We start from the raw sequence: 17,880 nt of genomic DNA on the forward strand, positions 1-17,880 counted from the left end.
CGGCTTTGGATTTCAGCAGGTTGAGCTAGAGCATTAACTACATTTGCTTCCCGACTAACTTAAATTATATAGACCATCCATTGACCGGCAATGACCAAAATGATGACGTCATTCAACAAACAACTAAATTATGCAGTCAAGGAAGAGGAAATCTCATTGGAAGTCTCATTTTCAGATATCAATACATCAATAGAGTACAGTATCATTTGTATCACCATAAGAAACAAAAATGCACTACATCGGGTGAATGAAGAAAAAAAACAGATACTAGGATCATTCAACTTGCAGATGGAGGTTGGGGAGGGGGTGGCATTGACATTTGTGGCATAGGAGGCCTTCCACCCATTTGCTGCTGTTGTGGTGGTGGTGGTGCTGATTGGGGCCAGCCATGTGGTGCTCCCATCGACATTGGTGGTGGATGCCTTGAAAGACCTGACATTGCCTGTGGAGGTGGTGGCATGTTTGGTGGAGGGGGCCTGTACTGCATTGGTGGAGGCGGCATGACTGGAGGCGGCATTTGGTGTCCAAGATGCTGTGGCTGACCCTGCCATGGAGCTTGTCCGCCAAGCTGCATTTGTGGGTAGGGAACATTTTGAGGGGGTGGAGGACGAGCTACTGGCATCGGGCTTGGAGGGACAGTACCATTCGCGAAAGGTCGTGGAGGCACCGGTGCACCCATACCACCATTGGCCTGGGGACCAGAAGGTAGCATCGGGGGTCCACTCGCAAACAAAGTATGGGGCCTGCTCTTCTGGGAGCTTGGATTACTAGCAGCTAACACTCTCTCTGTATCACAAAGAAAAGTTTTAGAGCTACCTACCGATCGCTATGGCAAAAACAGCCAGTATAAAAATAATAGCCCAGAAAAAAGGGACAAAATGGTCTAGTTAGCTATGGTGAAAAATGTAAAAATGCACCTGCTGGGGTGCCATGACGCTCCCCTTTCGTGTCTTTCTTATATGCATACGAAACTGTTATTTGACGGTTACAAAGGTATTGGCCATTCATTGCCTGTAACATCAAATAGAAAGTGAACATATTTTGTAAGATAGAAGAAACATGTCAATGATGTATAAGACAGTTGTCACAACGCATATTCACATTCCATTGAAGCAGTGACAACAGCAACAAAAAATGCCCTTTAATTAGCATATAACTTGCAAGTGGCAATGCGAACATACCTCAATAGCAGCATCGGATGCCTCAAAAGAATCATAGCTGATGAATCCAAAACCGCGTGAATTTCCAGTATCAGGATCTCTCATTATCTGATGTCAGAAAGTGATCATATGAACCCACTATAATTGTGCAGAATAAAGGAAATGTTGAATTTTTTTCTAAACCCGCTATCATATGAACTTCTTATCCAATTTCTGAACCCACTATCAAGGACTTTCCAGAGATAAGCAGAATGAGACTAGGACTTACTATCAGTTCTAGTATCATCTCCAGAAACAAAAATTAGAAAATAAGGCATATAAGCATCCAAACCCATCTCATAGATTATGAGATTGCATAACAATGCAAATATATAAAAGCCAGCACTAACTTAGAAAATCTGGTGGCTCATAAGAAAAACACACCACCCTCCTCAGTCAATTCACAGGTTTCAACTTCATCTCATCATCAATCACAGATAAAGTTATGGCAGCAAACACTTTAGTTATATATGAAGTCAAGAAGCAGCAGAGCATCGAAAACAAGCAAAATGAAGAGATGTAGACATGCAGTTCTACAAATGGACAAAAATGGGCGGCTCATTAACCAACTATCAGTTGATCTAACGGCATAAGATGTTAGCTCCCTTCAACAAGGTCAAGGATTCAAATTCTGACATTGTAAATGGAGAAAACTAAGTTAGGAGGGTCGCCCCCATAATGAACCTCTAGAGTATTCTATCCAGATTAGTCAATCAATAGGTCACGTACCAGTAGTTATACCCGACAAAGTTGAGCTCATTAAGCATCTGTAAAGTCGGTACCTTGGGATTTGAAACAATGACTCCAAATGCACTAAAGGTATCGTACAAAAGTTTTTCTTCCACATCCTGTAAGTATAGTCCGATAATCACAAAGTTAAAACAGGAAATCTATGACTTCATGGCAACTCTATACTTCTAATAGCATATTAATACTTACTGGATCAAGGTTTCCTATAAAAAGATTTGCCCCAACATCTAAACTCTTTTTATCTTGAGATGCCTGAAATCAAGCATAAAAAAACATAATAATCAACAAAAATAATGGTTACTTTGACTCAACAAAAAAATGCAATACTGTACATTTCGGAATTTCATACCTTATTTACACGAATAGGCTTTCCATAAAGCTTAATCATGTTGAGCACCTTAATAGCCTAGAAAACCAAACAAATAAATCTAATTATTTAAAAAGGAACAAAATGAAACCAAGGGCTAAAATCCCTGAAGGGAAAAGACATACATAATCGGCATCTTCTTCGCTTCGGAATTCGACGAATCCATATCCTTGATGCAAGTTGGTCACTCTATCTTTCGGCACATAAACATTAACTGAAATGATAGATAGAAACCAGGAATTTTCAATTAACTCAATTCACATAAGAACCCATGTTCGAAACAAAATTAAACCTCGGAAGCTTAAACAGTAACAAAAACTTGAGATTACTAAACGTACCAACAGGACCAGCTTGAACAAATAACTCCCATAATAACTCTTCAGATACCTGGAAAGTGAGTAAAAGATATCAAACTGTAGAAGTAAAACAATATTGGGGGGGTGAAAATGGCGAGAACCTGAGGATCAAGATTGCCGACATAAGCAGTGGCGTCTTGGTTCCTCTCAGCGGAGTGTTGACCGAGCAAGTTTGCTCCAACTCCTGGAGCGATTCGCGTTGTCATTTGCTTGGGCTTTGGCTTTGGCTTCGCTTCTTCCCCTTTCCTTTCCTTTCCTTCTGGTTCTTTCGCTAAAACCCTGATTAAGCTCTGCTCGAGTTTTCTGGAGATCTGTGACCCAAGGGATTACAAAGTGACGGGCGGCGTTCGTCGATGGCCTAAATTGGCCCACTTTAGGGTAACTGGCTTCTCAATTTTCTAAAGTTTGCCTTGCTATAGGTGGGTTGAGATTTGAGGCCCAACTTGAAGGTTTTGATTTCCCCCTCTTTCTATTCACATATTTATATTTAATAATATAAATGCAATTTATGTTATTGGAAAAGTTTATACAAATAAATAAGTATTCATTTCAGTCATTATGTATCGATATTGGGTCAATGAGTATTAATATTGTCACTAAAAATTTAAAATTAACTTAAAATTCGAGTACTTATAATGTATATATAAATATCGATGCAGTTAATATAATATTAATATTCTTTGAATGTATCAATTCTCCTATGATGTTCAATATTATAAAATTTTATGAAAAAACTGTATGTATAATATTAATATTCTTTGAAGTTATTTGTTTTATTATGATGTTCAGTATTTTGAAATTTTATGAAAAATTCGATACATAATCTTTGATATCGGTACTCACATAACATGTATTGATTCCACCTTTCTTAAAGCACAAGATAACCGTACAACTTCTCAGTTTAATGTCAATTATGTGGCCTACGTAACCTATTTTCATCACACTTAACCCTCTAATACATTTGATCACTCATCATGTCAAAAAGATACCAAAGCAATATTGGATCTGCAAGTAGATTTAAGCCTAAAAGTACATTCTAAAATCCCCTCTCAACATCTAATGAGGTTAAATTATACATATTTGGTCTTTCAACAATTCCAACATCCAATCACTTGAATTAGGGATGGGCGTTCGGTTTAGTCGATTTGAGTAAAAAAAATTCTAGTTATTTGAATTGACAAGTTCTATTTTATAACCCGAAGTTGACTTGAATTTTTTTCCAATTGAGTCGAGTTCATAAAATTCGGGTTGAATTTTTGAGTTTCTGTTTTAATTTTTTTGTAAATATTTATAATATTATGATATTATTTATTCTATTTTAAATAGTTTTTTTATAAAAGTAAATAATACATATATATTTTTTCATATGTGGTATACATATATCATACAGAGTCGAGTGACTCAACTTAAACTTGAAATCAATCCACTGACTACTAAAAATTTCGAGGCATTTGGATTTCTATTTGAGTTGTATTTTACAATTCGATCGGAACTTAAAAAAATTCAAATTGAGTTTTGTCCACCCTTAACTTAAATTATCATTTGAGATTTGTCTACGCAAAGAAAAACATATGAGCATATATTATAGAATGCTAATCAAACCAGCATACTTGAAACATTACTTAAGCATTCAAACATTCATGAATCTTGCATACCAATATCCAAATCACATCAAATGGTTCAAATATATCAATTAGACTATTTTTAGAATATGAAATTCAGATACAATAAATGTACATAAAATCTATTATTAGTACCCCCTACGCCACATTACTTAAAGAAAATAGGTTTTATTATAATTTTTAAGTTCGTATTCTTTGCACCAATCTTTGAGCTTTCAATATTGATAATTCTTTGCACATGTAACAACATAGGCTAAGCTATTAGAGTTTAATCTGTGCTTAAAAGGACAACACATATAAGGAAATAAGCGACGAGCAACAAAACTTTAGGATGAGTTGGTCAGTTCAAATTAAACCATATATAAGACGTTTCAAATCATATTATATGTAAACTATATCTACTAATTTTAATTATATATATATATTACTAAGACATTTAAATTCATTTAATCATGTGTAATTCATCTTTTCCCCGTATTTCTTTATATTATGGGTTCTTAAAAACACTCTATTTCCTTCTTCTGAAGTTCCCTTTCACTCTCTTTTAGATAGGATTATGATTAGATTTAGAATTTATAAAAGAAAATACATGTGAGGCATGTTCATCAACAACTCAAACATGTTTAGTTACTCTTTAACGCAGGTTCACACATACAAGAGGTCAAACTTTAGAATTATACTTATTTATTTCTTAGTTTAAGTTGATTTTAGGTTTGTTGATTCTTAATATGTGAAAGAAATTTATTATTTGTTTACAAAAATCCATATGATTATTATTATTGTTAGGCTTTAATATATAAAAAAATGTTCAAACAATACCGTTTTTTTGTTAAAGTGATGCCTAAATTTTTTTCTAATCAATCTAAGTGTCTAACGCTACAAACGTTATCACTTTAGGTGTCTCGACCTTAACGACCGTTAAAAAAAAGATTTAAGTGACACGTGTCATATTTATGTAATTTTGAAAATTTTATTTAAAAAAACTTAAAAATATTATCATATTTATAAAAAAACTATTTTTTCTAAAATTACAAAAGCCCTAAATCCCTAAAATAACCCCCAAATCCCTAACTCTAACCCTAGTTTCTACCTTGGCAACCGTAACCTATGTCGCCTCCCTTTTTGACCTACATCGTCCTTGTCGTCTCTCACGTTATCGGGTCTCGTGGAGTCACGCAAATGTCAGAAATTTTCCAGTATGTTTGTTGGATTGAAATTGTGTTTGGGGTTCATCGGTGGTTATTTATCACGTGGGTGGTCATCGGGTGGAGGCACAATCGAGGGTAGGTTCAATCGACGACAGTAAAAGACTACGACTGGCGTGGGTATAGGGATTAGATTTATGGTTTTCAAAGTTTGGGGATTCTTTTAAGATTTTTGAAAATTTTAGGTTTTATTATATATAATTTTAAGTTTTTTTAAAAAATATATTTTTTAAAATTATTTTAACATGTGTCACTTAACGATGAAATTTAATGTTTGTTTTGAATCAAACACCTAAAGTGATAACATTTGCAATACTAGACACCTGAATTAACCGGAAAAAAAAATTTAAGCACGACTTATAAAAATATGATATAGTTTGGGGACTTAATCATTAGGGGCGTTTGGATGGGAAATGTGAGATTCCTATGGGTATATTATCGGGAATGTCATTACCTTCCTTTCCATAGGTATTGTTGGATTAACGACATTTTGGACTAAAATGCCCTTAATTTTTTTTCAAAAATATTCTTCTTCTGTCATTGAATAATAAAAATTCTACGAATGTTAAATTACAAATTTATCTTTAAACTATTTTAGATTTACAAAAAAAAATCTATAATTAAAATTTTATATGAAGTTCAGGGGTTAAAATAAAATTTTACCCTTTCATTAAACCTTTTAATATTTTTAATTTTGTAAAAAAAATTATATAAATTTTATGAATTTAATTTTTTTAAAGAAAATATATAAATATTTTTCAACTTGTTAAAAAACAAATATATATAATAAGGACAATTTAGTCAAATATACATTCTAATAATATTTTATTCCTTTAACCAAACACGGTAATCTTACATTCACGCTAAGTCAACCAAACATAAAATACAACATTTCCAGTAATTATATTTCTTAAAAATATTAAATTCCTACCGATAATCTTACATTCTGTGAACCAAATACACATTGTTATTATAAAATCAGTTACTCCAATGGTTAGGAAAAGTAAGGGAAACAATGTGAAAAGGGTAGCAATCAAACAAGCTGATCCTAAGTCCAAAAACACGTGTCCGAAAGAAATTGGCTAAAATAATGACAAAAGTAGGTTGACTTTACATGAATTAAAAGCAAACCACCTCACCTCTTGTGTCACAATATAATGCACACAATTCAGACCACTCCATTGCACTACAAAACACCACCCCTCACAAGTAAACTGTAAAAATTAAAGGGTAAAAAACATATTTAGTCCTTTACTTATTCTCACAGTTTGGTTTAGGTCATTCAACTAACTTTTTTTTAAAATTATCCATGACGCTATGTTTTAGTTATATCTTGATCATTCCCTGTTAAAAAAATTAAAGATGATACTGACATATTATCATAAAATAATATCATGTCACATTTAAAAAAAATTAAAAGAATTACCATATCTAGGGATAAATTAGTTAGGTAATCAAAACAGAATAGATTCATAATTAAATATGTGGTTTACCCAAAATTAAATTTAAACCCCAATCTCTTTATCTTATTAGTTCTTAAACAAATTATCTAATTCTAATTAAACGGACACTAATATTTGAAATAATTATTTTATTTCTCTTCTATGAAAAGAACTCCAGCAAGGCTGGGGACAAACTTAGACCGAAGGAACTTTATCAAGATCTCTCTTTCTCCATTACTTTTCTTCCTTTTCTCTAAAAAAAACTTCCTAATGAAATTCCTCTGTTTTCTTTGAACTTATCCATATCTGGGATCGTCTTTCTCTGTTTTATTTTGGTGTTTGTTTGAGGTTGTTATTTTATGTTTTTTAATTCAGCTTTGACCTTTGGATCTTTCAGCTTTTGGGTTGTTTTAGTATTAGATTTGCTTTCTGGGTTTTGGATTGAATTTCAAAGGCTTTGGGTTTTCAGAGTTTGGGTTTTCAGAGTTTGGGTTTAATCATTAAGCTTCTTTTGGTAATGTGAATTTTAGTGAGAAACTGAGCAGAAAAGCTGGTAGGTGGCCTAAAAGTTCAATAAAAGTAGCTTGACTGATAGATGAAAAATAGAGAGAGAGAGAGAGAGAGCTCAAAGAAGAAATAATCGAACTTTGTGTATGAAAAAGATAGTTCTTTCTCTTTAAAGTCATGCCGGCTGAGTTAGATAATTCCTCCACCGCTTCCGGCGGTGAAGCCAGCATCTCTTCCTCCGGTAACCAAAACCCACCTCCCAAAACCACCGTCAAGAAGAAACGTAACCTCCCTGGCATGCCAGGTACCATTAATTAAAATTACTATCCCTCTATCAATAAAAAGACAAACTTTTTCCTCCTTCTGTTACTGACTGCAATTTTTTTCTCTTTTGGGTTGCTGCAGATCCAGATGCGGATGTGATTGCTTTATCTCCGAAGACTTTACTGGCCACGAACCGATTCGTTTGTGAAATTTGCAATAAAGGGTTTCAAAGGAATCAAAATCTGCAGCTTCATAGACGAGGCCATAATTTGCCATGGAAGCTTAGACAAAGATCGAGTAATGAAGTGAAGAAGAAAGTTTATGTTTGTCCCGAGCCGACTTGCATTCATCACGATCCGTCCAGAGCTTTAGGCGATCTCACAGGAATTAAGAAACATTACTGCAGAAAACATGGAGAAAAAAAGTGGAAGTGCGATAAATGTTCCAAAAAATACGCTGTTCAATCCGATTGGAAAGCTCACTCCAAGATTTGTGGCACTCGCGAATACAAATGTGATTGTGGAACTGTGTTTTCCAGGTACTCAAAATACAATCTAAAAAATCCCATTTCTACTGCAAAAAGATCCAACTTTTGTGGGGTTTGATTGTTGATTTTTATTTCATGTTTGCAGGAGGGATAGTTTTATTACCCACAGGGCTTTCTGTGATGCTTTAGCAGAGGAGAGTGCTAAAGCCCAACCCCTGCCCGAGCCTCCGAATCCCAAATCGGACTCCGACCCTAAACCTTCGACTACCGGTTATTCACCACCACAAGCACCGGAACCTGAACCAGCTGTGGCACCGGTGCCGGTGGCTGCAGCTACACCAGCTCTGTCTCAGTCAACTAGTGCGATACCTTCTTCAGTGTTGCCAATCCAAAGTTCTGGTACGTTTCTATATGGTACCCAATATGGAAATTTCCGATCTTGTTAGTTTGTTTTTGTCGGTTGTTCTGTTTAAAATCAAACATGGACAAATTGTTTTTGTTGTTATTATGTCTTTGGATTGATCTTGTAGCATGGTAGTTTTTTGTCTGTTACTGATCTTTGTTGTTTTCTTTAGGTTTTCAGTGACTTAGCTTGTGAGATTGTGATTTGTTGTTTTTTTATGTATTTCCAAACTGATTCAAAAGCTAATGGATTTAGAGAGAGGAAACTATTATTGGTTCTGCTTTTCGCTCTAAAGTTGTTTCATAAAGATCAATCTTTTAACTTTACATGCCACTATGTTTTAGATTTTTTTAAGTCTCGTCACCTAATGGTTTTTTATCTGCCATTTATGTCGGGTTTTTTGTTACAGAGTCACCTGAAAATCCCATTCCTGATGTAGAAAGAGCTCTAGCTCTGGCACCAGCACCGGCACGGGCACCGGATAGTGGGAATGTAAATTATAGCAGTAGTACCGGCTCAGTGAGCAATGGTAGCAGCGGCAGCAATGTGTTTGCTAGTTTATTTGCACCCTCAACTACATCTGCTAGCTTACAACCTCCGCAACCTCCTGCTTTCACCGACTTGATTCGATCTATGTGTCGACCTGATTGTCCAGCTGACCTTGTGCTGTCTACATCAGCTGAACCGATTTCTCTATGCCTCTCGACCAACCATGGCTCGTCAATATTCGGGACTGCAGGGCAAGAACGCAGGCAGTATGCGCCACCACCGCAGCCTGCTATGTCTGCCACAGCACTACTACAGAAAGCTGCTCAGATGGGAGCAGCAGCGAGCAGCACATCATTGCTTCGTGGTCTCGGTATCATTTCATCTTCCGCACAACACGATAATTTGCAATGGGGTCAGAGACAAGTTGAGCCCGAGAGTTCCTCGATTGCAGCAGGTCTTGGACTTGGACTTCCTTGTGATGAAAGGTCAGGATTAAAGGAATTGATGATGGGAACTCCTGTATTCGGTCCTAAACAAACCACTCTCGATTTCCTCGGATTAGGGGTGGCCGCTGGTGGCACCCCCAACAGCTGCCTCTCAGCTCTAATCACCTCCATTGGAAGCGGACTCGATGTAACCGCAGCATCCACATCTTTCGGAGTTGTGGATTTTACCAGCAATGACATCGGAAGGAGCTCATAACTTGGGAAAAACAACAATCATTCCTCGACAGATTGGCGATGCAGAAGAAAACAGTGGAAACTCAAAATTCACCCAAAGAACCGCCATTGCCGAGGTTAGCAGCAAGTCATTAAAGAGGCAGTTGCGAAAATGGGCTTTGTTGTGGCAGTAGTAGCCTCCATTAGTACAAGGTAAACTCGAAAATCAGACCAGATGTTTTTTAGGACATTGGCTGTTCATGGAGATTGACATTCTTTGTCTGGTTTATCAAGCCTGTAAAGATTTGTAGTTACAGACATTAATGGTGGAAAAATAGCAGTGAAGTGGAATACCACCAACATTGGACCGGCAAGATTTTGGCTTGATTTATGATGAGTGGGGGCTGGATTAGAGTTCCACTTTGTTATTTATATAATTATATTTGCTAATTAATTTAAATTAGTTGTTATTAGCTTTTCATGGAATCATTTATACACATTATTCCATCAAATTATGCTCTTGATTTTAGATGAGATGGAAATTAATGCTCTGAGACAGGGGAGTTAAGTCATTACAGAAGAATCAATTGGACCAGACCACCAAGAAAAGAAAGCAATGTGTAGTAATTTTCATGTTCAGCAACATCAAATTGAAGATATCATTTTTCATGTCCTAAATCCATTAAGTTATTCAAACAGGAACAAATGCAAAATTTTATACCTAGGGTGAACTTATAAAAATTTAGGGGAGAGTAAACTCATAAAAGTTTAAGGGAATCTGTCGAAGCGATCCTTGAAGTGGTCCCATATTCACGCTTTCTACTTGAATTGATGTGATGGAGTTACCACTGATAATTTCGAATTAGGTAGATCATACAACTAAAAGTTATCATTTATCTAATTTGTAACTTACCAGAAATTAGTCGGATTCGTAAGTCTATTACAGTCCAGGAATGATAAGCGCTCTTGTACTGCTCTTTTGGTACCAACACGATTACCCGATTGTCTTAATTTCGAAATTTGAAATTTAGATTAAAATTTTTGTTTCTTGTCATTTTTCTAACTGTCCTAGATGCTCTGCAATTCCTGATTGTCATTTTGCTTGAGGCTAATTAAGGCGTAGCTAGCTAGATCTGACACATAGCTATCTTACAAATTGTCTCCTTTTTCTTTTCGAGTCTTTTCTGACCATAGTCTTACCTCTTCATTCTTAACCTCTTGCATTGCAACCCCTTTGTTCATTAATGAAAACTATTCGAGATTAATGACACTTCGCGGATCAACACCTCTTTAAATGATACAATTGATAAAGAAAAAGAAAGCAAAAAAAAAAAAGAAACAAGTTAGTAAGATAGAAATAATAATCAGAAATCAAAAAAAATCATACACATGGTATCTACCCCACATGTTTTTTTGTTTCTACACGGATATGATTCTATCACACATGCTATTTTCTTTGAACAAATCCTAACCACATGTATTTCTAGTTCGCATGCTTTCAACAATAAAAATAAAGTAAGAAAGTAAATCAATAATCCTAGGTTTTGAATGAGGCTTTGGGGTGGGCTATAATTCCTTGCAACAACACAATTTGGTTCTAAAAAAAGTACTCGAGTTCTTCATGTCGGTGTCCCCTTGGACCTGCCAGACCCTCAGTCCAAAGCCCATCATAGGCTCCTGTAGACTGAGTTAAACTCGAGAGGATACATTCACTTATGTCTGTATGAAGAATAAATTCACATGAAGACATAAAGTATATGAACCCCAAATGTTACTTGTTAGGCCTATACAGAGAATAAATCCTCACGAAGGCGTCACTTTCACCCCCACTTAAAAAATGGTTTGGAGATCGGGTATAGAGCTTGAGATGAGTAGTATCTATTTTTTTTAAGAAAAACTGAAATCATTAGAAAATTGTTAGTCCAACTATTTATTTTTTAAAAAATAATCAAAGGTAATTAAAAAGGATCGAAAAAAATAAATTATAACATAAACTTACAACTTTCGCCTAAGAAGACAATCAGGAATCATTTTTTGGCCTGACTCTCTTGAAGTCCCCAGTGGAGTCGCCAAGCTATCGCATTAGTCCTTCGGGTGGTCTCGGATTCACACTTTCGACTTGAATTGATGTGATGGAGTCGCCACCGATCATTTCGAATTAGGTTGATCGGACACCTAAAACTTACCATTTATCCGATCTGTAACTTACTAGAAATTAGTCGGATTCGGAAGTCGATTACAGTCAATGAAGGATAAACACCATTGTACTGCCCTTTTGGTATCAACACGATTACCATGTTGTCTTAATTTCGAAATTTGAAATTTAGATTAAAATTTAAGTATTCTATGTGAATTACTTACCTTTAACGAAATTTGATATTTAAAATAAAGTCCTAAAAATATGAAATTAGGGTTAAATAAAAATAATAATAAAAAAATATTGTAAAACAAAAAAATAAGTCAGAGCACCAATTTACAAAAATATAAAAAGTTAACTAAAAAAGACTAAGTTGAATTAATTGGAAATTCAAAAGCAAAATTACAAATGGTAGTCAAAATGAACTACACATTAAAAGTATAGGGACTACATAAATAATTTAAAAATCTACTAATTACGATATAGTCTCTCCTATAAATAACCCTTAAAAAGCCATTTCATCTCATTTCACAATTCAAAAGCAAAAGCCAAAACTCTCTCAACACACTCATCTCGCTTATCCCCAACCTAAAATCGGCCACTCCTATTGATTCCTAACTCCGCCGCCGACCGTTGCTTTGGCCACCACCACTGGTGATCAGAGACCTATGAATTAGTCCAAAAGTCTCTCCCCGACCCCGTGAACACAAAACCGGAGCCCAAATGTTCTAAAAAAACTCTCCACCAGCGTAGATTCACGCTTAAAGTCTTGATTTTTATCTTTGTTCGACAGTGTCCCTTCACCTTCCCGGCAACCGTTCCTCCTCCGAGTAAAAACAGAGGCTAAGTCCCTCCTTTCTCTCTTTCAATTTTTTGGTGATTTTTTTGGGTGGTATTTGAATGCTTTTAAGCTTGATGCTTCCTCCTTTTTCGTTCGATTTGCAAGGGTTTATATAGTTCGTCGAAGGTGGCTTCTTCCCTTAAATCGGTGGACTCACGATCCCGAAACTATTGGGATTTAACTGTTTTGGTTCGGCTTCCGAGTCCACCGATGTCCTCTCTTTTCTCCGGCGGTGGCGGCGCGTGTGGAGGTGAAGCGGTCAAAGTTTTCGATTCGTTGAAATCGAGCTCTCCGCCGTTCAAAAAATTGAACCGAGCTTTGTAAGTATATCGAAATCGCTTAAAATGATTTTTAAGAAATTTTCCGGGAATTTTTCGATATCAGAATACTGTTCACGCGTCGCCACTGCGCGTGGGGAAGGAAAAATGACCAGTTTGACCGGTTTTGGTGCATAGTTGACCGGTTTGACCGGTCATAACCCGACCCGACCCGACTCGTTTACCCGACCCATTGACCCGACCCGACCTGTTGACCCGACCCGTTGATCGTTGACCCGTTGACCGGCATTGACCACTGTTGACCAAAACTTTGACCGGCTTTGACCGGGCATTAAATGACCTTTGACTTCGACCGAGTATACCTATCCTGACATTTTTCGACGTTTCGAATCCGATTCCGCTGTCTGTTTTTCAAAATTTGAACCCGAAGGCCTCAAAATTGCCGGTCAAACCCGTTGACTTTGATTTTGACCGAAAATTCCAAATTTTCGAAAAGTCATATTTTATGCTTTCGACGTCCTGAATCTGAATCCGAAGTCCGTTTCACCAAATTCGAACTCGGTAAGCTGTCTTTCACTGATTTATCACCCGATTCGATCCGTTTATCGCAAATAAGCTCCATTTCTGATATAATTTATGTTGATATGTATCTGAGGAATTATTGGAAGTTGAATTGAAGATCAAAGGCGTTCGAATGGAAATTTTTTATGGTCGATCAGTATTGCATGGAAATCGAGGTAATACTTTACTACCTCTTTATGCTTTATGGAACATGTTTAGATTGATAAATGCATGAACAAGATAATGTTGGTCACTTTGGTGGAGTTGAATAATTTATACACTCGATATGATGTGGTAGAAATTCTGCAACTAATTACGGATCGAATGACTAATATAAGAGATTAAGGAATTGTGAGATTAAATTACAAGTTTGTGATTAGTGATAAAGAAATCAGCCCTGTATCTGCAACTTATAATTTATTTCATCAAAGGTTAAATGTTAAAGGTATTTGGATGGGAAATTATGAGAATACTCCGGTAGGGTAAAATTATGAAAATACCCTTATGTTATAAAAAGACAAGATATAAATATGGAAGTTAGATAAGAGGATTTTACAGACATATTGATCTGATAAAAATATTGATGTGTATAAGAAATGTTAGTTTTATTTGGAAATTATGGATAACCAGTTTTAATCCTAGGAGAGTTTATAAAGGATACTAGAAGTCTGTTAAGAGAACCGTTTCAAGATCAGAGAGTGTTCAAGAAAGCAATTAATCATAAGATCTCTAAATTATATTATTTTCGTTAAGAGCTAATATCGAAATTATCTGGTTAAGAAATTACGAAAATACCCTTAAGAGGTAGAATATTCTGAGTTGATTCTGAATAAGAAAATACTTAGAGGATTCGTACTTAACTCGATTAAGTACGGATTTAATTGTTAAGATCCTGACATAGTGCAGGAAAATTCCTGATATTCCGTTTGTAAAATCTGATAAGGCACTTGACCCAGAAATATCCGAGTTATGAGTAAATACCTGAAGAACAATTTGTCGGGGGTGTTCTGTTGTCAGAATTATTTGAAAGGACTGAAATAAATGATAAGATTGAATTTAATAGTAAGATCGGACAGGAGGAAAGGATTGAAATACACTGTTGTAAAATGACCAAAATACCCCTGTAGTGAAAATGACCCAAGAATACCACCAAGCTCAAGAATGATTGGATATCTTCGAGCTATGAAATAAATGGAATAAAAATGAACACCAAAATTACCAAAATACCCTTATGTCCTATTCTAAGTAAATGCCTTGGATTAATTAAGGAATCCAAATAAGCATAGGTATTGGACTATCTTTAAAAAGTTATGGAACACAGCTTAAGTAAGCCGATCAACTTTAATGATATGTCAGTACCTGAACGTCGTATATATTATTTGAATGCATGTTCGTCTTCTTAAGTTTAGCTCGATGATAATTTTGGAAGTATTCTGCTCAGCTTAATTCTAGATCGCATTCAGTATTAAGAATTGGACGTTTGTTCGACAAATCAACCAAGAAGACCAAATTGAATGGATCTGAAGTACAATATATATCTGAAATACATGAACGTTGTATTACTCTGGAAAATCCCGAAGTAACTGGAAGGGACTTGGATGCTAAATGAACTAAGTAACTTCAATGATTGAGGATTAAGTAAGTGATTAGGTTAAGCCTGGAAATTCGGATGAATTTACATGATGTATCGCCCTTATGGAACATGAACTACAAATCAAGCACGTCAGTATTTCATGATATAGTGGAACCTTGGAAATGAAATAAAGACCATTGGAATATCTATTCAGCGATGATTCTGAAGATGATCTATGGACAAGAATTTGTGGTATTAAAGAGTAAATACCCTAGAAGGAAAATGAATTGACCAGTCGACATAGATTGTTAAGGTTATGAATCTTCGTTCTCAAGTTGTTCGATTATCCGATCAATTGACATGGATGTAAAGGATTCTGAATACCCTTCTGATTACGTACATCTTTTGAAAACTGTCCGAATAAGATATGATCATGATAATTCACATTCTGAATAACTGATGATTCTGTCAGTTAATGAACTCTTCCAATAGTGATTCTAAATTCCAATATTCTATCGACATACTGAAGATCCGTGTTTCTCTGCCTTATAATATTATCTAGTCCCTCTAAATAACGTCCATAAACTCTGGTGTGTTCCCTACTCACATGAATATTTTATCTGATTTTCGATTTGAATTCTGATCTGATACTTGACATGGATTCTGATATATTACTTGACCTGATTTCTGATATGATACTTGACCTGATTTATGTTTTGATTTTTGATATATCCGTTTACGGACGGAAAATGTTTTAACTGGGGGGTATTATTGAAGGAAGAAGTTTCGCAGGTTCCTCGGCTTTGTACTCAGGGCCTGATATGATGTTGGGTTGGGTGTATGGTTCTGGGGAACCTACACATTATGATGTGTTGGGATGTGGGTATATATATATGTTTTAAAAAGATCTGAAAAGTTACATGGTTTTTGGGAACACACTAGAAAACCTATTCTGATCTCCTGAACTCAGTCATCCGAAATATTTCTCTGAACTGAAAGCTCATTGTCCGTTACCACCTGAAATATCAGTAGGATCTCTGCTGAGCATAAAAATCTGTAAATGTTTGGAAACAATAAGGAAATATATATTTATCTGTATATGCACGTTCATCAGCATAATCTGGTAGTTCTGTATTACTGAGCTTTCCAAAGCTCACTCTATTACTCACCTTTTTCAGGTTAAAAGAATTGTACCAGTGCATCTATCGACTTCAGTAAGGGAGTTCGTCTGACGTTGTTGCGGAGTATGGTACATGTGATTAGGGGGCATGTAATTATATTCTGATTTATATACGAGTTTGGAAATCTGTTTTATTTTTAAATAGTGAAAAATGATTTTATAAGTTACATGTTTCAATAAAAGTTTTAAATTTTTCGCTATAATTACAGTGGGTCACTCCGGTGGCCCAAATGTGACTTCCCGGATCGGATCGGGCTACCCGCATCGGTCTGGGGGGTTACATTTAGTGGTATCAGAGCTATGGTTTGAGTAAAAAAATTTTAAGATAGACCGGCCGGTCGAATATTAAAATATGTCTGATCAATACATGCCCCTAGACTATAATCGTACCTCTCTGAGCCGGAACTCCAGGGCTGAGTCCCTATCTGTAGCGAGTAAACCGAAGTTTCTATCCGTTAAGGCTATACTTGTACAAAAAGGAATACCAGTAACATTTGTTTTAATGTTGTTAAGTACCTCACGAGCCATGTGAGAGTTAATTATCCGAGAAATTCTGACTCGACTCCAGAAATGAAATTGGGATATGCTACTGCTTTAGGAGCCTATTCTCGTGACCAAGGCTGAATTGATTACTTAAGGAAATTTTCGTTCGGATTCTTTTATTGAAATGAGGTAGAGTTCTGATAAGAAGGTATATTCAATTGGTTAAGGATTAGTGGATGATCCATATTTCTATAAGAGCTACATGGAAGATATAAAAAAAACTTATGGAAGTTTCATCTCTGCAATTATGTGACATGAATGAATTTTGAGGACGAAATTCTTTTTAAGGAGAAGAGAATTGTAACATCCCAATTTAGGGGCTAAATTTAAGAAATTATAAAATGGTGAATTTAATTGGAATTTTGGAAGAAATTGAAGATTAAATTGAATAATTTCAAAGTTGGCAGACTGTTTTAAGAAGTGAAGGAAGTTCAGTGGCTAAACCCATGATTTAACCATTTTTTTATATATGTTGAATTATAAGTTTCCCCGTGCGCAGGTTCAACTGATAATTTTCAGTTTTCCCTCTCCGATCAACCAACTTTCACCTCCGATCTACTCGCCGTCCGACCTCCGATCGACGAGCTGAAACCACCATCTTGTTCGTTGTCAATCAAGGAACAAAACCCCTCAAACCTTTCGTCGTGAATCATCGTCGTTCGTCGTGAATTTCAGTCGGAAGTATCGTCGGTAATAACTCGATTTTAGTTGGTTTTTCATAGATTCACGACGATCGGGTCATCCGTTTACGACACCTCCCGCACTATCGTGTTCCTTGTGCCGTTCCGAGACCACCGGTGTCCTCCCTTTTCTCCGGCGGTGGCGGCGCGTGTGGAGATGAAGCGGTCAAAGTTTTCGATTCATTGAAATCGAGCTCTCCGCCGTTCAAAAAATTGAACCGAGCTTTGTAAGTATCTCGAAATCGCTTAAAATAATTTTTAGGAAATTTTTCGGGAATTTTCCGATATCATGACACTGTTCACGCGCCCCTACATGCCGCCACTGCGCGTGGGGAAG

General features: G+C 36.0%; 2 protein-coding genes across 3 annotated transcripts; one reads left to right on the top strand and one right to left on the bottom strand.

Moving 5' to 3' along the window:
• Positions 1-156: 156 nt before the first annotated feature.
• LOC120159725 (splicing factor 3B subunit 4-like) lies at positions 157-2,990 on the bottom strand. 2 transcript variants are annotated; one of them, XM_039170286.1, is made up of 10 exons: positions 2,774-2,990; positions 2,655-2,703; positions 2,442-2,530; positions 2,299-2,355; positions 2,139-2,201; positions 1,982-2,047; positions 1,182-1,268; positions 918-1,011; positions 294-786; positions 157-241 (listed from the first exon to the last, which is right to left on the bottom strand). In XM_039170286.1, the coding sequence occupies exons 1-10, from the start codon at positions 2,876-2,878 to the stop codon at positions 235-237; spliced, it is 1,110 nt and encodes a 369-aa protein (XP_039026217.1). In that variant the 5' UTR covers positions 2,879-2,990; the 3' UTR covers positions 157-234. The 2 variants fall into 2 exon arrangements, with proteins under 2 accessions (XP_039026217.1, XP_039026216.1); XM_039170285.1 differs by lacking the exon at positions 157-241 and having other exon boundaries at positions 278-786.
• A 4,392-nt stretch (positions 2,991-7,382) lies between these two features.
• On the top strand, positions 7,383-10,223 carry LOC120159724 (zinc finger protein GAI-ASSOCIATED FACTOR 1-like). The gene is made up of 4 exons (XM_039170284.1): positions 7,383-7,752; positions 7,854-8,250; positions 8,345-8,598; positions 9,012-10,223. Exons 1-4 carry the CDS (start codon positions 7,626-7,628, stop codon positions 9,791-9,793), a joined length of 1,560 nt encoding a protein of 519 aa, XP_039026215.1. The 5' UTR covers positions 7,383-7,625; the 3' UTR covers positions 9,794-10,223.
• The last annotated feature ends 7,657 nt before the right edge of the window (positions 10,224-17,880 follow it).

The sequence above is a fragment of the Hibiscus syriacus genome, unplaced genomic scaffold (assembly GCF_006381635.1).
Source record: "Hibiscus syriacus cultivar Baekdansim isolate YM2019G1 unplaced genomic scaffold, ASM638163v2 tig00111372_pilon, whole genome shotgun sequence".
Lineage (NCBI taxonomy): Eukaryota > Viridiplantae > Streptophyta > Magnoliopsida > Malvales > Malvaceae > Hibiscus > Hibiscus syriacus.